The sequence below is a fragment of the Ambystoma mexicanum genome, chromosome 1p (genome assembly GCF_040938575.1).
Source record: "Ambystoma mexicanum isolate Mex_15411 chromosome 1p, UKY_AmexF1_1, whole genome shotgun sequence".
In the NCBI taxonomy this organism is placed as follows: domain Eukaryota; kingdom Metazoa; phylum Chordata; class Amphibia; order Caudata; family Ambystomatidae; genus Ambystoma; species Ambystoma mexicanum.
The window spans coordinates 178,800,388-178,828,294 of record NC_090921.1 but is presented as its reverse complement, the minus strand read 5'-3'; the positions used below and the strand labels follow the sequence as shown (position 1 = coordinate 178,828,294).

Below are 27,907 nucleotides of genomic sequence, written 5' to 3'. Positions count from 1 at the left end.
GCTAAGAGTGCGCATTATGTGCTTTTAAGTACAAAGATAAATACTTTTGAGGCAGACTATGGTGGATGGGCCCAGAGCGATCTTACCTCCCAGAGGGGTTTGCCAGCAATGGCGTTGGTGCGGCACGGGCAGCAGGTCTTTAGGCCTCTGTTTGTCCTGTTTTCAATGGGTCAATCACATCGGGAGGGAGGTCAGGAAGGCGGGGAAATAGACACCAGGAAGCGGGAGCCATGGAGGGGGAATCCGCGCTAAGAGTGCGCATTAAGTATGTAAATAACTAAACTACTACTACAATACAAATTACGCATCAAGTTTGCCAGACTGATGAACAAATATTGAAATTAATTATACCTCAATATCCAATTTGATATATGTGCAATGGCTCTCAACCATCTCATTACATTATGTTTCCCATAGTTATGGACGTGCGTATGTACCGCAAGATGCTGATCAAAGAGCACGGCTTAGTGCCCTCCTCTCGTGCAACATAAGCATCAGGGAAACCTAAGATCTTGCACCTTAACATTCTCTTGGAATAATGCTTGTAAATAGTGAGTAGCCAAAACATAGAACTGGAGTGGCCCTTAAAAAATCAAAGATGGCCACCATTGAGGGAAGAGGATGCTTCATATCCTTTAAATTAATTTATCTGTGAAACGGTTCTCCCCAAATGACACCATGCGTGCACTCAATTCAACATGTTGAGCACCAATCTGGTGAAAAAGAGGAGGCAAGTGCACACTACCAAAATGCTCACATATTTTCTATGAGCTATTCACCATTGTTCGATTCCATAAAGTGCGTAGTGCAAAATGAGGCATATATTAACAATATAGACTAAAGTGCTAGTGCTTAACTTTCCAGCATTTAAAGAATGATATTAAAGTGCTTGTGCATAGCGGACCTCACCATTGACGGACACCATTGACTCATAATCCACACAGTACACTGTCGGAATAAACTGCTGTACATTATAAAGTGCTAATGCAATCCAAAATATAAATGTGAATACCATAAATGTGTAAAAATTATGTATGTCAAGTGGCATTAACAACCTAAAATGTATAAGACACTATTTTAACATCATTAGGAAATAATAAAAAAATTCCAGACCTGTTGTGTAAACTGTCAATCAAACTTAACAGTGGTGGACAACAAGGCAGTGTGCACGGCAACTCTTTTTCTGATTCAAAATTATATGATAGGTTATTTATAACGCGCTTAATACCCAGAGGTTTCTAAGCGCGGACAGGGGGATCGAACCAGTGTTGCACCGTGCCCCCTTGCTTCCAAGGCGAGCATGTTGCCGCTGAGCTATCATATCATGATATGGTATGATAGTTTATTTATATAGCGCCTATACAAGATGTGCCCTTCAAGGCAAGGGAGGGAACAAGGGAAAATACAATGGGCCTCAGTACGACCTCGGCGGTAGCCATGCCGCTATTGGCGAGTTCGGAGGGCCCGGTAATTCCTCCCTCCAAGGACCCGGACCTTCCCCATTCCCATTTCAGCCCCCATAGGGCTGAATGGGAATGGGAGAGGGAGCAAACAATCGGCCCGTTGTTTGCTCCCTCTTCCCCTCGCGGGACCCGGTAAGCCCGCCTGGTTTTACCAGACGTGCTTACCGTGTCCCGCGAGGGGACCTCGTAATGTGGCAGAAAGGGTTTAACGGGTCCGCATCCTTTTGCGGCGCCCGTTGACTCATTCCGCCAGGGTCGTAATGAGGCCCAATGACATTCTTACAGGCCAGTAAGGATGTGAAATTAACTATCGTACTCGGCCTGACAACATTTCAGATAGTGCAAGAGCAAAGACATAGATAAGGAAGGGAGGGGGAGAGTGGGAAGGAAATGGAAACAGACAGGTGACTACCGTACTAGGCCTGACAACATTTCTGATAGAGCCGGAGAAAAACAAAAGGTGAGGGAGAGGGGTGCAGAAAGGGAGGGGAGGAAGAAAACAAGCGACTATCGTACTAGGCCTGACATTTCAGATAGTGCTTATGGAGGGTAGCGGGGGTGGGAGGAAATAAACAAGTAAGGGGAGGGGAGAGGAGACAGACGAGGTTGCTATCATACTAGGACCAGGGACAATTATGATAGAGTAAGTGCATAGAAGAAAGTAAGGGGAGGAGATAGGAAAAGGGAGAAAGGGAGAGGAGGAGAGAACAGAGAGTAAGCAGTCAAAAAGAGTGGAGAAGCAAGAGGGGGGAGTGAATACAATTGCAGAGGTAAGTAGTAACACATGTTGCAAGCCAGGATACAAGATGAAGATGGGAACAGCATGGTCAGGGCCACCATGAGTACAGGATGCCAAGGATGTCCAGCATGAGAGTTGAGAAAGGGTGACGCACCGTGAATCAATGAAGTCCATAAAAGTCAAATCCAGCATTGGACACAAGATGGTGATGGTGAAACCAAAATGTATCAGGACAGACTCCTGCCGAAGTAGGCTGGGGGGGGGGCAGGGTAGAAGAATCAAGCAAAACAGGCAACACACGTGTGCGAGAAGGGAGGGGGGCACAATGGAACATCACAGGGGGACGAGAAGGGGTGGGGATGGCCTGTGGGGAACGAAGGGAGGAAACACATGTTGGTGCATGCTTACCTGTTGTCTGAGCAAGGGGTCAGGCGCTGGGTCCTCCTGGTCTGAACATGGCCAAACAGGAATTGCCCTTTTCTTCGTCAGCCCTTTTCTTTGGACACCAGGGTGAGAGACGCCCTTGATCTAAAACTTAAGAGCAGGAAGGAAGAGGCTAAGAAGGTGGGTGGGGCTTAGTCCAGGTAACCTAGATCCACTTGCACGTGCTCCCCATCTGCAAAGGAAAAGAGGCTGGAGGGCTCCTAAAGTAGGGAAAAAGAGCAGCAACCAGGAAGGCACCAGGTGGGTGGGGCTTGCTAAGTGGGGAAAAAGAGCGGCAACCTGGAAGGTGCCAGGTGGGCGGGGCTTAGGTCAGGTGACCTAGATCCACTTGCACCTGCCCCCTTTCTGTAAAGGAAAAGAGGCTGGAGGGCTCCGTAAGTAGGTAAAAAGAGCGGCAACCAGGAAGGCACCAGGTGGGTGGGGCTTGCTAAGTGGGGGTAAAGAGGGGCAACGAGGAAGGCTCCAGATGGGCAGGGTTTAGGCCAGGTGAGATAGATCCACTTACACCTGCTCCCCATCTGCAAAGGAAAAGAGGCTGGAGGGCTCCTTAAGTAGGGAAAAAGAGTGGCAACCAGGAAGGCACCCGGTGGGCGGGGATTGCTAAGTGGGGAAAAAGAGCGGCAACCTGGAAGGCGCCAGGTTGGCAGGGCTTAGGCCAGGTGACCTAGATCCACTTTCACCTGCTCCCCATCCGCAAAGGAAAAGAGGCTGGAGGGCTCCTCAAGTAGGGAAAAAAAGCGGCAACCAGGAAGGCACCAGGTGGGCGGGGCTTGCTAAGTGGGGAAAAAGAGCAGCAACCTGGAAGGCATAAAGTGGGCGGGGCTTAGGCCAGGTGACCTAGACCCACTTGCAGCTGCTCCCATCTGCAAAGGAAAAGAGACTGGAGGGCTCCTTAAGTAGGGAAAAAGAGTGGCAACCAGGAAGGCACCCGGTGGGCGGGGCTTGCTAAGTGGGGAAAAAGAGCGGCAACCTGGAAGGCGCCAGGTTGGCAGGGCTTAGGCCAGGTGACCTAGATCCACTTTCACCTGCTCCCCATCCGCAAAGGAAAAGAGGCTGGAGGGCTCCTCAAGTAGGGAAAAAAAGCGGCAACCAGGAAGGCACCAGGTGGGTGGGGCTTGCTAAGTGGGGAAAAAGAGCAGCAACCTGGAAGGCATAAAGTGGGCGGGGCTTAGGCCAGGTGACCTAGACCCACTTGCAGCTGCTCCCCATCTGCAAAGGAAAAGAGACTGGAGGGCTCCTTAAGTAGGGAAAAAGAGTGGCAACCAGGAAGGCACCAGGTGGGGTTGACTTGCTAAGTGGGGAAAAAGAGCGGCAACCTGGAAGGTGCCAGGGGGGCGGGGCTTAGGCCAGGTGACCTAGATCCACTTGCACCTGCTCCCCATCTGCAAAGGAAAAGAGGCTGGAGGGCTACTCAAGTAGGGAAAAAAGTGCCAACAAGGAAGGCAGCAGGTGGGCGGGGTTTGCTAATTGGGGAAAAAGAGCAGCAACCTGGAAGGCATCAGGTGGGCGGGGTTTAGGCAAGGTGACCTAGATCCACTTGCACCTGCTCCCCATCTGCAAAGGAAAAGAGGCTGGAGGGCTCCTTAAGTAGGGAAAAAGAGTGGCAACCAGGAAGGCACCCGGTGGGTGGGGCTTGCTAAGTGGGGAAAAAGAGCGGCAACCTGGAAGGCGCCAGGTTGGCAGGGCTTAGGCCAGGTAACCTAGATCCACTTTGACCTGCTCCCCATCCTCAAAGGAAAAGAGGCTGGAGGGCTCCTCAAGTAGGGAAAAAAAGCGGCAACCAGGAAGGCACCAGGTGGGCGGGGCTTGCTAAGTGGGGAAAAAGAGCAGCAACCTGGAAGGCATAAGGTGGGCGGGGCTTAGGCCAGGTGACCTAGACCCACTTGCACCTGCTCCCCATCTGCAAAGGAAAAGAGACTGGAGGGCTCCTTAAGTAGGGAAAAAGAGTGGCAACCAGGAAGGCACCAGGTGGGTAGGGCTTGCTAAATGGGGAAAAAGAGTGGCAAACTGGAAGGCACCAGGTGGGCGGGGCTTAGGCCAGGTGACCTAAATCCACTTGCACCTGCTCCCCATCTGCAAAGGAAAAGAGGCTGGAGGGCTCCTAAAGTAGGGAAAAAGAGCGGCAACCAGGAAAGCGCCAGGTGGGCGGGGCTTGCTAAGTGGTGAAAAAGAGCGGCAACCTGGAAGGGGCCAGGTCGGCGGGACTTAGGTCAGGTGACCTAGATCCACTTTCACCTGCTCCCCATCTGCAAAGGAAAAGAGGCTGGAGGGCTCCTCAAGTAGGGAAAAAGAACGGCAACCAGGAAGGCACCAGGTGCCATGTTGAAACAACGAGCTGCAGAGCCGCACGATCAGGCACCATCTTCTTCGCACTCAACAGCGCCCCCCCCGTGGGATGATGTTTGATAAGTCACGGATGCCATCTTTCTTTTACATTCTAGGGTGTTACTGATCCTGCAGACACAGAGGCTTGGGGTCTCCTGCTCTATATCCTGCTGACTGATGCTCGTAGACTGATTGTGTGTCACGACTGTGCCACTGGCGCACCAATTGGCATCCATATTGGACTATCTGGGACTCTTTCTTCTCCATAATACTCCCTAGACAATACCTATTCATATTATTGTCTTTAGCAAGGCTTTGGAACTTTCTTATTTACTTTTACAAACGACATGTCTCATAATGCACCTTGTGGCAATTCTCATTCCCTGGCTATTCCTATGCAGCAGTTTGAGCACTACATTCCCCAAAAGCCTTAGAGAACAGTGCAGCTTTCACTTTCCCAGGACTAGAGAGGGAGGAGGCCAATTACATTCAGGTGTTCTGCTCTAGGTGCTGCTAATTAGCCTGCTTCAGCACAGGGCAGGTCAGTATTTAAGCAGCTGCCTGCAGGAACACAGGTCTCTTGCATTGAGCTTGGTTCCAGCCCTTTGTTGCCTTGTTCCTTGAAATATTGCTGTGTCCTGTAGCTTCCAGTTCCAGTTCCTGCTCCTGTGCCAGAGCCCTGTGCTTCCTGCCTTGCAGCCCTGCTATTCAGCCTTCTCTCCCTGCCTTCTGCCCTACACCTTTGAGCTTCCTATACTGCAGCTCTGCTTCTCTGGCTTCAGCCCCCTTGCTCTCATCCTTGCTGCTGCCCTCTGTTCCCTGGCTACAGCCCCCTTGCTCTCATCCTTGCTTGCAGCCCTCTGTTCCCTGGCTACAGCCCCCTTGCTCTCATCCTTGCTTACAGCCCTCTGTTCCCTATCTACAGCCCGTTGCTCTCTACCATCAAAAATCTTGTTCCCTGCCGTGTGCTGCACCCATTGCCCATGTTAACTGTCCTTAGCTTCTTTGAATCTTCTGTCCTTCCCTTTTCTTCCACTCCAGTAGTACAGTTTCCTTGTTTTCTCTCTGCAGGCTTACTCTTGTTATTCCAGTCCTGAGTTTCTGTTCTTGATTCCAGTGTTCTATTCCAGTCTCCATCCCCTGCACTTAGATTCTCGGTTTCTGCCTTTCTTTTCTCCCGGTTCTCTGTCCTGAACCTTGCTCTCTTTGACTTCCTTTTTTCCCCTGGATATTTCTTTTCTTGTCTTCACTTGTGCTTTATGTAATTCCTATGTTCAGAGTTTGGCTGCTGGATTTCCAGCAGGCAATCTCTGCCCCTTCCCTTGTCGCGTTTCAGTGTTGTACTTTGTGTCATTGTTAACAGTGTACTGGTTCCTGTTTCAGGAGGCCGTCATTGTTCGGTTCCTGATGGACCCGTACAGGCTTCAGTCTTGTGAGTACTGTTACCTTGTTCGTGCCTTAAAGTTCAGACACAGGCACCCACTGCTCTTGCTCCTTTCCATGAGCATTCGGAGTTGGCTCCTGTAATAGCAATCTACTTAGAAGGTTGGAGTTTCCCTGGTTCCGTGGGACACTCTTCCCCCATTCTGTGTACACCCCAAGAGGGAACCAAACGTGTTTGTTCTATTTGTATTCCCTGCCCCTTTTTATGCACAGCCTCTGTTGCCTATCCTTTCTTTTCTGCAGGACTCCTTGTACTCCGTTTCTTGTGTGCCTTTCTCCTTTTGGCTTTGTGGGCACACCTCTACCTTCAGACCCTTCCTGACATTGTGTGAAATCAAGCACGGTCCCCAGACCGCCGGCAGGGGCATACACAGATTATGGGCCTGAGCGAGCAAATCCCACTGAAATCTTGAAATGCCCACTTAAAGATAAGTGAGCAGCTGAGCAGCAAGGGCGGCAGCTAGATGGAGGCTCTATGGCTCCGCCATGCACGTTAGAAACTAGGAAGCACCGCCTGCCTTCTGGTTCAGGTCTTTATTTTTCTAATTCTCCTGTTAGACTGACTACTCCCTATACACCCACCCCACTTCCCGTGTCTTCTGGCTCCCTCCCCTCATGCGATACTGCCTTTATAACACCACAACCTCCACCCTTTTTAAACAGTTAATGTTAATTCCATTTCTTCAATGATTCTATGAGGTCTGTTCATGGCCTGTGGGGCCGACATGGATGACTCACCTTGACCCTCTCCGGGCTGCAGCCTGCCGGGTGGACCCAGATATTGTTGCCGGTCCCTTCTCCGTCTCCTTCATACAGGTCTTCAGACTCCCCTGGGTCCGTCTCATCATGCTCTGCTCTTGGCCCCACCATCCCATTGATATTCCTGAAATGTGCGGAATTCTGCATCACCTGCCATTGTTCATTGCCTGCGGTTACCAGGGATCCCTTTAATCATGTGATTGTTAGTTGGGCACATTGAATGCCGTAGTGTGCTCGTGGGTGCAAGGCTGTCTCACTATTGCGGTATCTCCCTCCTGCAGGTTTGCTTCCCGAGCTTGTCTTTTGGCGTCAGACTGGCGCTTCATCTCCTCTTTGATTCGGGGATCAGGTCCCTCGTGTACCCGATCATCTGCATAGGCTTCCTAGGGTCAAGTAACATGTGGCAGTCGTGTTTGGATGTTGCGCCCAAACCTGATTACTGAAGGAGCCTTGGCTTTGGTGCTATAGGGGGTATTTTTATAGTTCGCCAGGAGCTGGTAGAGCACCCTTTCTACCGGTTCTCCTGTCAGATGAGCGATCTGGATGTTTTTTTTAAAATATGTTTTTATTGATTTTCACATTCCAAAATAACAGAAACAATTCAACCCCAGCTCCCTTTGCCCCCTGGAGGCAAACTCTATCAATCCGCATAATATATTCTTAGGGCATTCACATAATATCCTGTAGAGGAGCAGCCAACTGCCCCTGCAGGAAATCCCGCCCCCTCCAACCCATATGCTGGAAGCCAGAAATTGTGCCATGCTTGACACGCTGCTTGACACCAGCGATTGTGAGAATTCCGCTGTGAATCTTCAAGAAAAGATATCCATTAAGAAAGCCCTGTCAGATGTGTTTTTGAAGAGATGACAATCTCTTGGAGGAAGTCCCCGAAGGAATGTGAAAATGAGAGAAAGAGAAGTTGGTGATGTCACAAGAAATGAGCGTGATGCACTGAGAAGACTGGCTGAAGAAGAGAGTGAATGGGCCTTATAGAAACTGATGACGAAGTAAAGAATCGAGTAAACTTTCATATGAGGATGAAGATTGCACCTTTGAAGAGCACTGCAGAAAATGCAATCCATTACAATAACTGTATAGATGCAGCAACGCAAGAGATTAAGTAATCATAGAAGCTAGCTATATGTAGTGAATAGACTGCAGGCGGTGCAGCCATTATATAGAAGCTGGACATCGGTGTCACAATTTTAGTAAGTTCAAGTCCATGAAGAGAAAGGCTGAAGTTGTGTCGCAGCAAACAAGTAGCTGAGATCATGGAAGGATCGAGAAGGGCTGTCTGGCCAGGTGTCAAGGATGGAGCTGCCAAATAACTGGTTATCTATCCTTGAAGAAGAGTGAACGTGAGAAGCTGAATCATCCCTTGTTAAGGTGCAAAGAAAGAACACCATTAGTGCCAAGTTTTATTCATTGAAGGCATTAAATGCTGCAAAATGGGTAGAATTGCGGTCTCCTGTCATGTGAGCTAAAGATGAAAAAATAAGTTGGGTATGCAGTCCTGAACTCTGATAGCGTGTGCTCACACTCCCTTATATTGCCAGAGATGAGAATACACTGCAAGGCCAAGTTCAAAGACAATCTTAATGGCAGAAGGCATGGGTGATGAGAGATGTTGGTCTGATTGGGCTGGGAGGCACAGTCAAGTCCACCTCCTGACCCCTAGGGTATGAGCCTATGTGCTGCTAGTGAGCCAAATGTTACAGAAGGGCACAAACGTGCCAACCAATTTTAGAGGGCCATATAACAAAGGGCCTTATAGCTTGATAACCAATGATGTACCGTGTATCTAATAACTGTTGAAGATTACTTGCAGTAGGGATGGGCATAAGTTGTCCATCAGCCTGTAGAGACCCAATCACAACCCGATCCCTTATAGAAAGTATACTTAGATGTTCCCCTTGAGCCTATCACAACTCCCCGTAGGTTTTGCTCATTTGCCACGTTGTATGAAGTCAAGTATGACAATGTTTTGCTATATAAGTGTAATTTTTTATGAACTACTTTGAGAGAGAAAATTGTGTGCGATGTCCGTTGATGTCCGTTGTAACTCCCTGTTTTAGACAATTGATATCAAAACAGTAAACAAACTTCTGCCATCTTCCTGAGTTGGTTTGATTATTTGACGTATTTCATGGAGGCACCATTGAAGCATATGGTCACTTTGAAGGTAGGTGAAGGTAGTTCAGCACATCGTCCCAGTTACGTTTGAAGGCAGCTTGATCTCTGGGCCATGTAGGTAGCCTATTCTAGCGCTATAAAGTTCCAGACTTTCTGTAGCCAATCTACGTTCATAGGCCCTTGCTTTTGTTTGCATTTGTGGGCCACCACAAGCCACGCGACTATAAGTAAAAGCATGAAACTGCGTTTCTGTCTTTTGGAGAGCAGTTGCTGTCTCGACCCCCACAGCCCACAAAGTCAAACTCCCAGTCCTATCGAGCCCTTGTTCGGGAACATCTTATCAATTTGTTTCTGGATCCCTTCCCAGAATGGCTTAATCATTGGGCATTCCCACCATATGTGTCGCTAAATCCCCTTTGCCCCACACCCTCTTCAGCATAATACTGACACAGTTGGGTACATCTGATGCAGTCGTTCCGGCGTGCAATGCCATTGGAAGATTATTTTGTACCACATTTCGCTCGTTTGGATGGAGCGTGCGAGTTTGGGAATAACCTTCCACAGATGTTCCCAGTCTTCCCTGGCTATGGTATCATCAAGTATAGGCTCCCATTTCTTAATGTATTTCCACTGCACTAGTGTTGTACCCACATTTAGTGATCTATACAAATTCGAGATCAGTTTCTTTGTGCCTGTTTGGGTAGTAATGTATTTTTCAAAAGGGGTCAATTGCTGTGTAGCCGCTGTTTTTATCTGAGCGGTGGGCAGCCAATGCTGCAGTTGAGTATAGCGAAATCTATCATCCTCCCCCAACTCCAGATCCATTTAGACTCATCAAATGTTCTCAAGACGTGTCCCTGATTCATATCTCGTGCTTTCACACACCATGCTTCTTTCCGTGCCTTAAAGGCTCCCGGTTCCAACCCGGAGGAAGTCCGGGTTTTGAAATATTGGAAGAAATGGGGAGTGGGATGTAGACAGAATGTCTTCTTTGAGTGTTGTGTCCCACACCTCGGTCACTAACCTCACTATCTTACTTATCTTGGCATTGGGAAGGTCTATGATCCCGATCCAGCCAAAGCAGTGCTGAAAAGGGTGTACCTGCGACTGCCCTATCTTGCTGCACCCATATTTTACGGCCTTCTCCCGCGAACCATTCCTTTATGACCCACAATTGGGCGGCTTCATAGTACCTTCCAAAATGAGGGCGTTCCAGCCCACCCCGGTCCTTTGAGGAGGTGAGAGTAGACATTGCTTTTCAAGCTGGTTTGTTTTGCCTGATGTACCCTGAGATAATGTTTGTTAGTGAGCTAAAGAAACTTTTAGGGACACTGACTGGGAGGGCCTTGAAATAATACAAGTCATTCTCCCTAACCAGGATATTGCAAGTGTCTTTTTTCACCCTGTATAGTACTTGCGGGTAGTTCGCCCATACATTTGTTTTGGTGTTTTTGTAAGAACTACTTCCAAATATGTTATACCTTTCTCTGCCAAGGACAGTTTGGTTGGAATCCATAAGCATTCCACTGCCTCTGGGTCAACCAACAATTTCTGAATTTCTGATTTTGTCCTGTTTATTTTTAGCCCTGAAACCACACCAAACTCATCTAGTTCAGCCATCAATGCCGGCAAAGTCATTTCCGTTTCAGTGATCGAAACTAGCATGTCATCTGCAAATGCCATTGTCTTATGCTCCTCCCCGCCCATTCCTATACCTCTAATTTGGTCTATTTGTTGGAACCTAGCCAGCAGGGTTCCAAATATATTGCATATAGCAAAGGGGGATAAGGGGCATCCCTGCTTGGTGCCTCACTTTATGCTGTTAGAAATGGCCCTGTTTATCACTATTCTATTATGCACGTAGTGATAATTGGCATGCACCATTTGTAGGCACGCCGGACCGAACCCCAAACCTTCCATAGTTTTAAATAAAAAGGCCCAATCGACCCGATCGAATGCCTTCTCAGCATCTAGTGATACCAAAAGTGCTGGTGTTTGAATTATGGCCGTTTTCTCCAACAGGTGACATACCAGATAGGTGTTGTCATTGGTCTGTCTTTGTGAAATAAACCCTGACTGGTCGGGCCCTATTAGTTTTGACAATAGGTTGACGGCCTAGTCGCCAACATTTTTTGTATATATTTTAGCATCAGTGTTGATTAGCGCAATAGGCCTATAGGACCACAGGGGCGACAGATCTTTGCCCGCTTTTCGAAACACCACTAATTTCACCTCATTCATCATGCCTGTGATCGTGCCCTTCGTTCTGAATGAGTGGAACAATTTGGTTAAGCATGGTACTAAGGTGCCCTGATATCGCCTGTAGAAGCTTGCGGGGAATCCATCTGGTCCCGGGGCTTTATACCATGTGCATCCACCTCTCAGACTTGCTCATTCTCTAAAACTGTACTAGTTTCAACATTCCTTATTCTTACTACGATCATTTAATGAAAAAACACTTTTTACTCCTGCAATTATAATATCTCCTCTATTATTGCTATGAGCAGTCGTCTGATTACAGTGCCATTCTTAGGATCCTGTAAAAAAGTGAGAATATCAATGTCTCTTCTGACAAGAGCAGGATAAGCTGAAGGATAAACACAAAAACAGCAAATACCAGTCTGTGCACATCTCCGTCAGTGAAACCCATAAGGCTAACCAAATAGATACTCGGTGAGAAACTGGATATTGCTCTTGTGTCCAATCTTTTAACTGCAAATCGTGTTCAGGCATATTTGTGATACATCAATATTTTTCTAAAGTTCATTTTTCCAAGATTCCTAAGGCTCTCAGCAAGGGTTTGCACTCCTGCTATAATATCTACAAGGAGTGTCTGACCAAGCCCTAGTCCATATGCAAAATCTGCATTTATTCACTGGTCGCTTTATTAACCTTCTTCTTCGTCATTGATTGAGTCTGCACATGCTCAAATTCTTCTTCTTGCCTTGCTTCCGGATCGGCAACGGTGGGAGGTACGGTCTCACCTTTATATTGTTTAATATCACTCAAATCGCACAACCAAACCTACCAACATTTCAGATTAAATATCATCAACTGGCTTAAAGAAAATGATCCTTAGCTTTAGCATGACTCGCTAATCCTTGCACTCCTTACGTCGCAGAGACTATCTAGCTTTTCACCTTGGGCCTCATTACGGGTTTGGCGGTAGCCATGCCGCTATTGGCAGCATGGCTGCCACCAAAACCGGGTATGGGTTCCCTGAATGGGGAATTACTGGGCCATTCCGAGTTCGGAGGGCCCTGTAATTCCTCCCTCTGGGAACCCGGACCTTCCCCAATGGGAATGGGAGAGGGAGCTAACAACGGGCCGATTACGACCGGCCCGTTGTTAGCTCCCTGGTCCCCTCGCGGGACCCGGTAAGGACGCCTGGTTTTACCAGGCGTCCTTACCGAGTCCCGCGAGGGGACCTCGTAATCGTGCGGAATGGTGTTAACGGGTCCGCATCCATTAGCGGAACCCGTTAACCCATTCCGCACGGTTCGTAATGAGGCCCCTATAGCTGTAACTCTTGTCCACTAGCTGCATTCCTACTAACCTGCCTGGATAAATGGGCATCCTGATCCAGCTGTTTGAGCCACTTTTTGACCTGCAACCTACACTGTACTTTGTTTTGCATTTGTGTAACTCTGTAAGATAACATGTACCATTAATTTGACATCATACATGTAACTCTGTAAGATGAAAGTTTCCCTGGCGAAACTCTCACTGTCGATAACTCTCCCTGTACTATTGTATCTCACATTGTAATTATGTAAGCTTAAAGTATCCTTTGTCCTCGCGCCCTGATACCCTTGGGTCTGGTGCACGCTTCAAATAAAAAAAAAAACAAACAAACAAATGAAGCCAAGTTTGTCTGCCTTGGACTTTTAATGCTGAGGGAACTATATTTTCAATGACAAAGGGGCCATGGAAACGTGGCTCGTGCCACTTTCGGGTGCAGTTTTTAATTAGCACAGTGTCACCAACAAATAATTTAGCTACTGATAATAGTTTGCATGATTTGGTTGCTGAATGGTCCTCATCTGTTTCTGAGACTGACCCCTCTGACGCTTGAGTTGATCTGAAATGAGAGAGATGTTAGAGGTCATACATGTCAAATAATTATGCAGTTAATCACCTAACAGTTTAGCTGTACTCTGGGCATCCCTTCTACTCCTCGGTGGAGGTGTAAGAGGCGTTCTCATTTGCTTTATTTTGACTTCCCCTATTCCCTTTAACAATCGTACGTCATAAGGGCCTGTAGTCCACAGGACGCTGTGCACCTTTTCCAAGTATTCCTCAAAAAATGCTGGATGGTGCCCATTATTACCATTCGGTGTGTGGGATTTCACTTTTCTCTATTCTTATCCAATATGTGATGCTCATATAGAACACTACTTCATCATCTGTTGGGTCTTCTCTAAACATGTCATCATCAGTAATGTCAGTCAAAATCTTCCTTTCTTTGAGAGCAATTACTGTCCTCCACGGTCTACCCTCATCATCCGTTCTTTCGAGCATCGCCATTTCCCTTCGTACTATGGCTGCTTCCAACTGTAGAGCAGTGGTATTCAAACTGTGGGGCGTGACCCCCCAGGGGTCCCTGGGTGCATCCCTAGGGGACCCTGAGAGCGCAACATGAAATAATTTCTTTTTTTTTTTTTTAGATTGGAAGTAATGGGCAGGGGTGGCTCACATGGTCGGGCTGAAGCATGAAACTGTCTCAGGCAACAATGAAAAAGTGGCACACAGTTGTAAATGGATATTCATTCCTTTAGTCACGGACTGGGCCTCATTACAACTATGGCGGTACGGTAACAATGGTAAGTACCAGCACCGTTGCTACCGTACCGCCATAGTACAAGTTGTGCTCGCGGGTGCCTGACAGTCCGCCAGGTCTGACCTTGCAGGCTGTGCGGCACCCACGCGCACAGCTCGTCGGATGCACCGGCACAGTTATTAACAGTGCCAGTGTATCCGAGCTCCCCATTTCCATTGGGCTCAATGGGAATGGGGATCTACCGGTACCGGCACCCGCGAAAGGGCAATTATCAGGTCCGTCTAACTCGGCATGACCCAGTAATTGCCCATTTGCGGGTGCCGGACCCGGATGCAACTCCGGCGGCAGCTGTGCCGATTTTACCGGCACAGCTAGCGCCAGGGTTGTAATGAGGCTCACTGTTTCAATAGTACCCAAGTGGGTGCTTTGTGTTAAAATGTAAGTAAATTGTGATATATTCAGCAAAATGGTCAAAATTACTAACTGCATAGTTAAGTAACTCATCAAACTGGCCAACATTGGCCAAAATGGTAGCCCATTTTGACTGGCCCACACTAGCATTTTACATTTTTGGTACAGGCATTGCCCTATAGGCCAGTACGAGCCTGGTGGCTCATCCATAATGTCGAGGGGGCGCCCACCCAGTGGCCCCTCACACATTATGGAAGAGCTAAGGAGCCAGCCCAGTGAAACAGTGAGCACTCCCTCAGCTGCTTATTCCAGCTGATGGCGTGCTCCTGGGCTGGTTGAACTGTCAAAGGGAAACACTGTTTCCCTTTGACAGTTTAGTTCCCCAGCCGCACATGCTCACTGAGCCATGCAAGTGCTGGGGCGTTTTGCTTCGCCAGCATTGCATAGCTCATTGGAAATGCTGGCTGGGGCACTGCATGTCTGTATGTCCGAGGGGGAGCTCCTGCGCCTTCTCGCGCATACGGACAGAGCAGCCTGAGCAGGGTGTTTCAGCACCCACACGCAGGCCAATGCAGAAGGTACATTTATGCTTATGTTATGAATGAGTGAGTGTATGGTGATGGATGCTCGTATGAATGATAGAGTGATTGCTGTATGAATGTGCAGCGCCTTGCATACACACATAATCATGTTGATTGTGTTAGGCCCAGTGGGGCCCAGGGGACAGGGATGGTATCTTTTTACTGGACATCTATCATAGATGTCCAATAAAAAAATGTCATGCCTGCCCCCTCGTCCCCCTAGCACCAATTGCAAACTGTTTGGCTATTTACCCATTTTTTGGTTAAAAGTATGCTCTACAATGCAACATTTTAACCCATTATTTAACATTATTTAAAAAAATTCACAGGGGGAAACCCCCCGAACTCCCCTTTATTGGTTCGGCCTCCCTCACTATGCTCGGTCGCTATGGCATTTTTGGGGGAAATAGTTATGCCCCTCCACTTAAAAAAAAACACCAGCCGCCACTGGCCCTCAGACTGTGTTGGGAACGGGATGGGGGAAATCCAGGGACTATGGTGAGAGCACAATGGGCGGGATCCATGGCCTAGTGGTGGGAGCAGAGTGGGGAGAGCCCAGGGTGTGTGATGGGGTGGGGTGAGACCAGGGACTGGGTAGGAGTGGGATGAGGGAGCCCAGCGACTGTGATGGGAGCAGGTGATGGTGCGCAATACATACTGTCCATTTTGCATTTCTGGGGGGTCCCGACCTGCCCAAATTTTGCTCAGGGGGGCCCCGGCCAAAAAAGTTTGAAGACCACTGCTGTAGAGGGATAGTCTGTCCCCCCTCTTCGTCCATAGGTATCTGTGGTCTGAACACGTATTTGTCAGGCATCCTCACAGTTTTTCCCACTAAGCCATGTAGCCATGTCAGTAGAATGCTCACCTTATTAAGAAAAACCTCTGGCTCTACTGGTACGCCTCACACAGCCACTTGCCCTGTGAACGCAAGTATAAATTCGCTGACATTTAAGTAGTGTATTACGGGAGTGGAATGCACTATTCCTTTGTCAGTAAATGAAATCATCATGTTAATCTTTGTCATCAAATCTCTTCCCAATATGTTAACTGGTATCTGTTGTGAATACAACAATGGAACAGACATGTCACATTTTCCTATAAAGACTGGTAATTCATCAGTTAAAGGAACTCGACTCGTAGCTCCAGAGAACCGTTGAGCATTCATGGCAATTTCTGACATTGGATATTTTCCCTCTCGTATACATGAACGAGTAGCCCCAGTGTCTACTCGAAAAGAAAAAAGATTTGGCCCCTATCGTCACATCAACCCTTGGTTTCTCTTGGGGGTCTGGTGTCACTGATAGTACTGAACACATCAAGTCATCCTGTGAGCTGTCCATGCATATCCCTGTACCTGTGAAAGGATTTCGTCCTACCACAATGGCACCTCTTATTCTATTTGTCAGTAATTGTCCCGTGTTTGCATACTGTTGTGTCTGCATGGGGGCGTGTTACGACTGCCCTTGCAGTGGATTCATTTGCACTAGCTGTGGTTGCTCTGTCTGTTGCATTTGCGGCGCTTGTGTCTGATACACATTCTGATCTTGGGCAAACCCTACCCTAGTTGGTGCGCTATATGGTGGAGGTTAAGCTGTCCCGTCTTGAAAATTGGCCATTCTGTACATTCCCTTGGCTCCCACATATGCGTGTAATGTGCCCTGTCATCCCACAAGTCCAACATACCGGGGGAGGCTGTCTGACTAGTTCCCCCTTGGTCGAATCCTCCTTGCGCATTCTGATTCTCATTCTGCACATTTTGAAACCCACCTTGATGTTTTGGAATCCACCCTTTCCTCTATAGCCCAACCCTCTGCCTCGTGGCATGAACCCATTCCCTCCTTGGTCCATCGGGCGCTGATTATTCACCTGCAATGTACCCACTGCTTGCTGCATTCCCAGTACCTCTCCACTTGTCAATACCACCCCTTATATGGCAAATTTTGAATTTTTTTCTGATCTAACTTGGCTTCCTCAATTTTCCTAGCCTCATCTTTCCTCTTATTTTTCTCCTGTAATAGCCAACAGTGATGCACTATAGTCAACTATATTTCAGCCTACTGCTTTGCTTCTATTCCCACTTGCTTCTTCATTTGCCTCTGTACTTGCTCGGATAACTCCTGACTTAAAATGTGGTAAAATAATGCCACAGTTTTTCCTGAGGGCTCCCTCGTTTCAAGTTGCTAATGCTCTTGAATGTCCTGAATGTAGGGTCTTCCTCTTCCTTCATTTTACGTGTCATGATTGCACCCATATCTGATGTGTCAGGATACTGCACCCTGAGAGCCCTCCAAACATCTGCTCTGCAATATTAAAAGGCACTCCATCGTGTGCTGTGTTATGTGCTGTCACCCTTATAGCTTTCTCTCCTCCATATGTCATCCGCTCTTTCCCCAAGAATAGCTGCCAAGAGACCCTTAATGTCTCCTATGGCCAATGTGTTTCCTCCTGTCATTTTCTCTAATTCATAAATCCATTTCCCAGCACCCGACGTCAAACTCAGGACTTTGCACCTTAAAATATACTTATCCATCTATTGCCATGGAATATCCTGCCGTTTTGCTCCCCCTTTTTCCAATAAGGGAAACTGCGTAAACCCTAATCTGCAGTCGGCTCCCATCGTCTGCCTGTCCATGGCTGGGACAATTGTCCCTGTCCATCTCCTTGTCGGTAATGACCTTAACCTGCTCACATATGGTGGTGATTCTCCCTTCTCACTACACAATAGTCCTCTGGGACGCTCCAGATATGCTATGGGATATGGAGTCCTATCCTTAGTGTGGTCTAGATCGGACCATCTTTCTTCCCTGTCTGCCTGCAGGCTTCCCTCGGGGGAACACGCGCTCCCTCTCGCTTCCCCAAGTAAGGATTCTCTCTCCTCACCTGACATGTCTAATCTCCAACTAGTGTGACTCTCATCCCCATCTCCCTTATCTAAGTTCAGTCTGCTGAAGGATAGGGCTCTGTGCTCGAGGCTAAACAGATTTTCTTCTTCGTCTTGTGATTGAAATACTAGGGATTGATGCCCCTTCCCTCGGCTTCCCGATTTGCTACCTTCCTTTTATTCTTGATAGGCCTTGTCCCATAGTTTTGCTGGGCTTGGCCCTACTGGCTCCTTGCGAATAAGGCTAATATCAAGATCCTGCTGTCTCCTCCTTCGTTCTAAATATTCATTTAATTCTCTTTGCTTTCTCGCCTCCCTTCTAGTTCTCTCCTCCTCTTGCCTTCTTTCTTCTCTCTTCTCTGCTGCTCTCCTTTCATCCTCTTCTCTTCGTCTCTTGTCCCTTCATTCCTGCGCTTCCTCCTCATCTCTTTTCCTTTCTTTTCTATCCCTATCTTCTTTTTCTCTCTGCCTATTGTCATACTTTATTTGCTCCTCTGCCCGCTCCTCTTTCTTCTCTTGCTCTGCTTGATACATTTGTTCCCATCGCTCTCTGATCTTTATTTTATGCTCATCTTCCTTCAACCTCTTTTCTCGTTCCCTGCCTTTTCTATCCTGTTCGTCCTTATCTTCTCTTAGCCTTAATTCCTCAATGCTTTTCCCATCTAGCTTGAGTAATATCTGTCCTCTCATCCATTCGTTCTGCACGAGCGTTACCTCGTCAGCTTTATCCTTCTCCCCTTTCCATCTTTTAATTTTTCATTCTAACTCCGTCGATACATTTGATCGCTCACTCTTCTCTTCCTTATTTTGTATGATCTCAAAGATCTCCTCTTTTCTCTTACTCTCCTCGGGACTATTGTCACTGCTATAAGCGGGTGGTTCGTATGTCAGGTTACTATACCCTGTCGCTGCTTTCAGTTCCTTTAAAAGATACAACCTTACTTCTTCCGCACTATCGCCTTTCATTTCAGGCGATTTAAGGGGAGCTGAGGACTCCACCCCTTCCTCCTTACACTGGCTAAGCATCCACTCTTCAGGCGGCGGATCTTCCCTTTCTTCCTGGTACATCTTCCAAAGCTCTAGGATCAATAATCTTTTCTCCAATTTCTTCCCCGTGTATGCAGCGTGCAAGTATGTGGTCATGTGTTGCAATACCGCTTTTGACAGTGATCGACCTTGAGGCCACGGCATGAACATCTTATCTGTTGTGCCTTTCACCCATTCTGCACTATACTGTTTGTGCTTGGGAATGTGCTTTGGCAGTGTCTTACATAAATGCATCAGAGGAGTGTCTCCTATTGTGACGAGTCTCAATTGACTGTCAATACTTACCAGAGTTTATAAAATACTTTTGCTAATTGTCAATACTTTGAAAACAATAAATATGAGCGCGCTCCAACAACCGCCGCTCAAACCTCTATTTTTTCAATAATCTCTGTCTATCTCTGGATTGGTACCAACCACTTCCCTACACAGTCCTTCTAGCTCCTTAACCTCGTTTCAATTTCTACACACTTTCATCACTTATTCAACACTTTAACTCAGCACAAATACGCAAACAGACTAGTCGACTTTACACATGCACTAAAAATACCCTGTGATCACCATTTTCTATTTGCCTCGATTCAAATGCTCTGTCACAGAGTTTATCTCGTCTCCTTATGTAAACCTGTTCACACATAGCCCAGTGATTCCCACTGGAGTATGAGATTACTTCTTCTAGACCCCCTTGGGTCAGGTTTCTCAGGCACTACTCTCTATATCATGTCATTCCCCTTAGTATACTCACCATTCGTTTGTTGATTGACCCAAGACCCTCGGTATGGTCTCCTCCTCCGACCGACCACTTTCGCCTTCCGTCCACAGAGTGCCCATGGAAACCAAGGGGGCATTTGTGTGTGTGGTGGTGGTAGATAGCCCAAGGGGGAAGTGGGCAACCACCTCCTTCACTGCTTAGGTTGCAGGGGATGCCGGCATGGTGACTGCATCACACCTACATCCCGCATCATCAGTGGGGTAAGTCTGCAACCTCCTTGAGCATCCTGCCCGGGACAGCTACAGGGCACCGAACAGGTACAAGAAACTGTGGCGAGGGACACCTAGTGGCAGGCTGCCAGTGCCTGAAGGGGTCAAGAACCAGGCGGTTGGGTCAGCAGTCGGTCAACAAGCATCTCCAGAGGCAGTGGTGCAGGTTCGGGGATAGCCGAACTTGTTGATAACTCGAACCATGTGGACAATGCACTTTATAAACATGATTGGACGGTAACATTAGATGCAGCTTATCGCTCTCTCCCTCACCTTGCACTATAACACAAGCAATTATGTGAAATGGTTGCATGTTTGTGTATTTCCCCTGACCCTCGTGGCAGAAGTAAATTTATGGATTTTATAATGGGTGTTAGGCAGAATTGCATGCAGTACCCTCTGGGACCACCACATACAATTAGGACTACAGGTGTAAGTAAAACCAACCTTTGGTATAAGTCTGTACTACACAGTTTTTGGTAGCGAGCTGAGAAGCCAGGCGTATCTCAAGAGGGAATGTGAGCAGTAAAAGACACAGAGGTCTCACAATCACAGTGGTTCAAGTAGACACTTACTCTCAAGGTTTCTTGGTAAAACACTTACTAATTTATTACACAGTCATTTAGAAAACATTCACTAGAAGGAGGCAACTTAATATCATACACAAATACACTTCAGTACCAAACCAATACGTTTCTGAGTAAATTAGGCTCCCCTGAAATAGGAGCAATATGGCATTTCGTTCACTTAAATAGTAGCACAAAGGCACAAGTTAATAAAATAGATCGCACATACTTTTTTAGGCAGTGCAAATAGTTTTAGTTCACTAGAGGACTCGATTCAGTCCAATAGGCCTAGGCCAAAGTCAATGGACTAGTGTCTTGGATAGGAAAGAGCAGTTCTTGTAGTAAACGGCCAAAGTTCTCAGAAGTAGTTTGTACGAAAAAGAATCATATGTTGGGTCACAAGCTGATTAGGCCTGCAAGTTGGGAAAGTTTCACGAACTTTCACCGCCGAGAGGTAAGTTCTCTCAATCGGGTTGGCACAGTACCTTAATATAAAGAAAAGATGCAGCTGAAGATGTGGGTTCCTGGCAGTTCCTGCAGATCTTACTGTTCCTGAGCCTCAGTCGTGGGGACAAGAGGGAGGACATCGGGGGGCTCCTGCACTGCGCTTGGACGGGTCGAACAAGCTGGCAAAATGGAAGATCTTCGGTTCGAGTAGCTGTAGCCAAGCACACAAGCTGGTGTCCTTCCCCTGGGTTAATCCTAATCAGCTCCAAGAATGGTATCCAGGTGGCTTACGAGATGATTGGTCCCACCAACTCAAAGGAAGAAGTCGTCCTTGAAGGGGCTTCTCTGTCCAGATAAACTTGGCAATTCAGCACTACAGCAGGGCTTCACCAGGCAAACCAATGGTCCAGGTGTTGCAGCAGCCATCCTCTTCCAGTTCGTCTTTGGTTCTTTCGTTCCAGTGGTCGACTCTGCCTTCCAAGCCAAGAGACTAGCCTTTAAACAGTTTTCTCCCTTTCATTGAAGCCTAGCTGTCACTTACCCAGCAGGGTGGATGCCCTTGCCGGACAGTCAGCCAGCCAATCACGCCAGAGTGCATTTGGGTCCCTCACTGCCTACACACCCCAGACACTCAGACGCCAGAGGCGGTCTTCAGTCCTGAAGCCCACCAAAGGCATGGAAACAAAGGGACCAAACCTAGTTTGGTGCGCAGAGACAAACACTAGAAGGACCTTTCCAAAAAGAAAAAGCGAAAAAAAAGACAGGGACGCTTTTAAACAAAGGGCTTAAGGCGCCATCTTGAAAAACATGGCTCCCGCGATTTTTAGCTACTTGTGTTCGCGGTTGGGACAAATCATGGTAGTTCATTATAAAACCACTGCCACCAGCCATTTCGATAGGAAAGGGTTGCATTTGAGTGCTACATGAGTTTCTAGACACAGGGGATGCTAGGTAACCCCCCCAGTACTCCATTGTAAGATGGTGTGTGCTGTGTCTAGGAATTTTAAAAGACTAGTAAAGTCAATTTAACTTTGCATTCTCTGGGAAACAGTAGTTGATCCCAGAGAAGGTATTTAAACCTTTTGGAAGTCTAGAAAGGCATCCCTGTGTCACTGCACTGAAGGTGCTGTGTAACACACATGAAAGGATGATGCCTATGGAGTTATCTAAAACCCCATAATCAAAGAAACAAACACACTAAACAAACAGAATTAAAAGTACAAAATCCCAAAATCAGAAAAAGAGCTGGGGGGTCTCTAAGGTAGAGAGGAATTAGCACATTTATGAGAATTCTTCCTAACAATCGGTAATGTATTACGGAGGATGTTGATATCCCCTGATCCAGCTTTCTGCAGGTGGTGATGTGACTGTTGAAGAAACTTTAAAACATGTGGCATTCTGTTGTCCTGCTTTAATTGCACAACACAGTTTGCACTTTCAAATGTGGTTGGTAATTTAGACTGTGAAAGCTTCTGGAAGCGTCTTTTTTGTGGCTATCCCACTTCTGAGGCCGTATGGCTGTGAAAAATGTGCAGCTTTTCTAATCGAAAAAAGTAGAGGAAGGGTTGCAATAACTGTTGATATTTATGATTATGTAAAACATTATATTGATTGTGTTCATGGTGATCCTCTAAGTATGGAGTCTTTTTGTAATGAGCTTATGGCTCTTGAACATGGATCTATTATTGGATAGGATTACACCTGAGTAATTCTGAGTCTAAATAACCAGACAAACTCAAGAAGATAGCAAGTTGCTGTTTTATTAGCAATTATCTAAAACAGGGACTTTACAACGAACATTAAGGGATGTTCGCTCAATCTCAGCAATTTCCGCAAAAAATCCAATTATATACTTCTTTATGCGTTAGAATGACATCATGCTACATGGCAATAGTGAAAAACCTATCAAGGGTTGGGATTGGTTAAGGAACACGTCTAGATATACAATCATATAGCAGCTAGGTTTGTTATTGGCTGTCCGATATCAGGTGGACAATTTATGCCTACCTCTTCATACGTGTCTTTTAAGAAAAAAAACTCAGTTACACAGTGTTTCATTGGTTCTCAAGCTATAAGGTCCTTTGTTAAATGGCCTAACACTATTGGTTTGTCATGCTTGTGCCATGTCTGCAACATTCAGTTCAATTGGCAGCACGTGAGCCAAGACCGAGGTGCTAGTAGATAGGACATGAGGCTGCCCTACCACTCAATTAGCCCAACATCTCTCCACTACCATGCCTTCTGCCATGAAATTCTTCTTTGTACTTGGCCTTGCAGAGTATACTTATCCTGGGAATGCAACGGGAGTGAGGGCACTCGTTTTCGTGTCAGGAACTCCAAGTTCAAGCCCTATTTTCATCCTCAAATCACGTGACAGAAGACCACAATTCTGTTAATTCCACAAGCTTTTAAACGTTTTAAATGAATTAAGACTTGGCAACCATTGTGTTCTTTCTTGCACCTCAACATGAGAGGATTCATCCTCCACACACACGTTCCTCTTCAGCGTAGATAGCTGACCTCGGCGTCTCAGTTCTTGACTTCAGGCCAGACAGCTTCCCAACGCAGCTCCAATAACCTGCTATTCTACTGCGACACAGCCTTCCATTTTCTCTTCATGATTCTTTGGCTTATAATTTATATCATGATGCCAATGTCCGGTATCTGTACAATGGCGGCTCTGCCTGCATTCTATTCACCACTTATAGCTAACCTATACGATGACTTGGTCTAACTTGCATTTCAACGTGTGTACATTCTTTATACTTCTGATTTCTGCAGCACCTTTTACAGTGTAATCTTCTTCTTTTACACTTTAAGGTTCACTTGATCCTTTACTTCGTCATTTTTCCTCTACAATCCATACATCGTGTTCATTCAGAATTTCTGGATGTCATGCACGCCTTCTTATGCCGTCATTAGTCCTTTTTCTTAGCTCTTTCTCGTATTCCTTCAGGGAGTTCCTCCTGTAGGCTGTCATCAACTTGAGGGTACATTCGATATGGTCATCTTAATGGATAGTATCTTCCATATACTCACTGCGGTGTTGGTGCAATATCTGGTATTAGACAGGGCACGGTCTCATAATTCCAATGCAAGGGAGGTGGGGGGTAGGATCTCCTGCGGATATGTACGTCTGCTCCTCTAAAGTAATGTTAATGTCTATTTTCTTTTATTATGTTGCGATTTTCATCTTTTATCCTTTCATTGAAATGAATATGTCATCTGTTATTTCTTGGCAATTGTGAAATCGTCATTTGTAAAGGTTGCTTGACGTAACCAAATTCAATAATTAAACAAAACAAAAAGATACCATGATTAAAAAGCGGCAGCGGTTCCGTTGTAGGGATTTGATGAGGGATTTAGTATGCCTTATAGAGGCCAAGTCCAGGAATGGTGCCAATAATATGGCATTCTCAGGAGGGCAGACATGGCTGGCAACAGCCCACCAGCCCGAGCTAAGGCAAGCCCAAGCTCAGGCCTTGGGCTGATCAAGAAGGGGATTTTCCTGAGCATTTGGCCCACTTAGCAATACATAATGTTGCAGTCTTATTCAATCCAAACCTATGTGTAGCCTCTTTATTGTGTCTGAGTACTTTATTTCTTGTCTTCAGTTTCTGGGTGTGTGCTGCTGTCGGACCACTACACGGGTCGCCTTCCCTCCCTACCAGCGCCAGCGTTATGTGAAGCATGACTTTAGTGATGATCCGAAGTACATAAAATGGACTCCTACTCCTTATTGCACAATACCGGGGCATGTTAATGTTAAAATACAATTCCATGCGAATTTGTAAATACACTGCATCTTTACCACAAAGGACATTTATTTAACAACACCACTGACATTTGTTTTTCACATTACTCAATAAAGTATTGTGTTTTCCAACATGTGATTGTGTGACTGTATTTTCTTCACTTTTACCCCACATGTTTTTCTACGGGCTACAAATAGCTTTTTGGATCTTTTGTTTGCACACATATGTGTTACCCTTTGTTTTCAAACCTCACACACCTCACACATATTCTTGTTCCTTTTTCATTGTAATTTATTTGCTGTGTTATAACTTTATACATTTTCATCAAACGTTATGTACTGGATTTGGTCCTTGCATGATTTGTTCTTTTTAAATTATTGCTTTTTGTATGATCATACCTTCCATGAACAACACATCATGTACCTCAGCATAAGCTTTGGGCTCGACCCGTGCTACCCACCGGTGAGACAATGAGGTCAATGGACACCTCTTTATAGCCTGTTAGGCCTGAGCATGTGTCAAAGTATTTGGCTACTCCTCTGCCTCACCCGGCCACGTGGTCTTCTGACAGCCGACTAAGCAGAACTGCATGCAATGATCAGCCGAGAAAAGAGCACCAGAGAACAAATAACCAACTGAGGAGAGAGAAGGGTAAGAAAAGGCCAACTTACCAGCACAGGACAGAAGTATGCAACGAGAGGCCAAATAACTGGTGCAGGCAGAGGCATGCAATGAGAGGCTAAACATCTGGTGCAAGACAGAGGCATGCAACGAGAGGCCAAGTAACTGGTGCAGGACGGAGGCATGCAACGAGTGGCCAAATAACTGGTGGAGGACAGAGGCATGCAATGAGAGGCCAAATAACTGGTGCAGGACACAGGCATGCAACGAGAGGCCAAATAACTGGTGCAGGACAGAGGCATGCAACGAGAAGTCAAATAACAGGTGCAGGACAGAGGGATGCAACGAGAGGCCAAATACCTGGTGCTGGAGAGAGGCATGGAACGAGAGGCCAAATAACTGGTGCAGGACAGAGGCATGCAACGAGAAGTCAAATAACTGGTGGAGGACAGAGGCATGCAATGAGAGGCCAAATAACTGGTGCAGGACAGAGGCATGCAACAATAGGCCAAATAACTGGTGCAAGACAGAGTTATGCAACGAGAGGCCAAATAGCTGGTGCAGGATAGAGGCATGCAACGAGAGGCCAAGTAACTGGTGGAGGACAGAGGCATGCAACAAGAGGCTAAACAACTGGTGCAAGACAGAGTCATGCAACGAGAGGCCAAATAGCTGGTGCAGGATAGAGGCATGCAACGAGAGGCCAAATAACTGGTGCAGGACAGGAGCATGCAACGAGAGGCCAAATAACTGGTGCAGGACAGAGGCATGCAACGAGAAGTCAAATAACTGGTGCAGGACAGAGGCATGCAACAAGAGGCCAAATACCTGGTGCTGGAGAGAGGCATGCAATGAGAGGCCAAATAACTGCTGCAGGACAGAGGCATGCAACGAGAAGTCAAATAACTGGTGTAGGACAGAGGCATGCAACGAGAGGCCAAATACCTGGTGCTGGAGAGAGGCATGCAACGAGAGGCTCAGTGACTACTAGGAGTTCTTCAAGCACGACTTACCGCTGGAAGAGAGAGAGGCAGGAACCAGATGGACAACAGACCGTTTCTCTGAAACACAGAAAGATACTGAGCGTGAAGTGTGACTACAATCTTTTTTTTTATTTATTATTTAGTATAAAACAGTCAACTAGGCTTTATAAACAAATATATATGTATATAAAATACAATAAAAATAATTAACAAACATCGCAATCAATAAGTAACAATCACTAAAACAGTTTTAACATCATTCCACATTTTTACCAAGTGATTATCAAGGTGATATTACTACCACCTTAAAATAAAACTCCTCCCATATGTTTTCAATACTAACCGGCCCCGGCAAACTGATCCCAGTGGCCCCAAGCATCATCATGTCTAGTCTTTCACAATATAGCAGCAGATGTTTGCTAGTCTCAATGCACTTATTGTCACATAGCCTACAACATCTCTGATTTTTGTCCAGCCCCATCCTAGTACCTCCTACCTCAAGAGTCGGAACCAAGTTAAACTTGATTTGTAGATATGTGTTGGCTATTGCATTATTCGGATAGTCAATTAAGTATCGAGGATGCCCCACACGCGCCCTGAATTGGAGTAAGTATTCGTCGCTGTGAGATTTAGAGGCGAGGTCTACTATGGTCTGCTCATGGTCAGAAGCGTAGCAGCCGCTTTTAACCCTGCCCCTAAATTGCTGATAAGATAAGCCTCTTGGGTCAAAACCAAATAGAGAGCACCACCTTTGTTCCTCATTCATTAGGGAGTAAAGGCAGGCGACAGCCAAACCCCCGGTTCTATCGGCCACATATGTCAAAGAGCTTTCTGGACTATTTAGAAGTTTCCAATAAGTAAGCATGCAATGCAATTTAAGTGCACTACCAATGCTAGGCAAACCAGATTCAGTAAGAATGCATTTTACTGGGGTGTTTATTTATTTATTTTTACACTAGCTGTTCCCGGCCACACATTGCTGGGGCTCAGTCTGGTTAAATGGAAAAGAAAGAAAAGAGAAAGCGCACGTTTCTAATATGTTTAATTTGACAATGCTTGTGGGTAGTTTTTAATGGCTCTGGCGGTTCTCCAAGTTGAGCCAGTTTAATTTTCCCGGCAGCACAACACATTCCTTTCGTTTCTCCATAAAATTTCAGAGCCTTGCAATAAGAACACACTTCAGTCATGGTGCCGATGAGAACATGCCGGCTCAAACTATAATCATCAGCTGGGTTGTACCGGAATGCAAGGCTATTGTAATTGAGTGATTGCTGAGCACAGAGTCGTGTTTGACGCTGATCTGTTGTTTCTCATTGACGTCTTTCAGCCACTCTCAGCCTGTCGCGTTCATTCTGTTGAGAACGAAGCAGATCTGGAGCTGCAGAACGTGAAGGTCTTTCAGCCACTCCCAGCCTGTCGCGTTCATTCTGTTGAGAATGAAGCAGATCTGAAGCTGCAGAACGTGATCGCCGTGCTTGCGAACGTGCATCCTAAAGTCTGGCTGCATGTTGCTCTGCTGCTTCCTCGGCATGTATTTGAGCCATTCTAAAT

General features: G+C 46.6%; 1 protein-coding gene across 3 annotated transcripts in view; it reads right to left on the bottom strand.

The window, feature by feature from the left end:
- Positions 1-27,907, bottom strand: part of TNFSF13 (TNF superfamily member 13) — a 642,202-nt gene that overhangs the window by 9,494 nt on the left and 604,801 nt on the right. For all 3 annotated transcript variants that reach the window (XM_069646232.1, XM_069646230.1, XM_069646229.1), the window contains one exon: positions 26,387-26,434. In XM_069646232.1, coding sequence (XP_069502333.1) covers positions 26,387-26,434 — 48 coding nt within the window. The remainder of the gene's footprint in view (positions 1-26,386; positions 26,435-27,907) is intronic.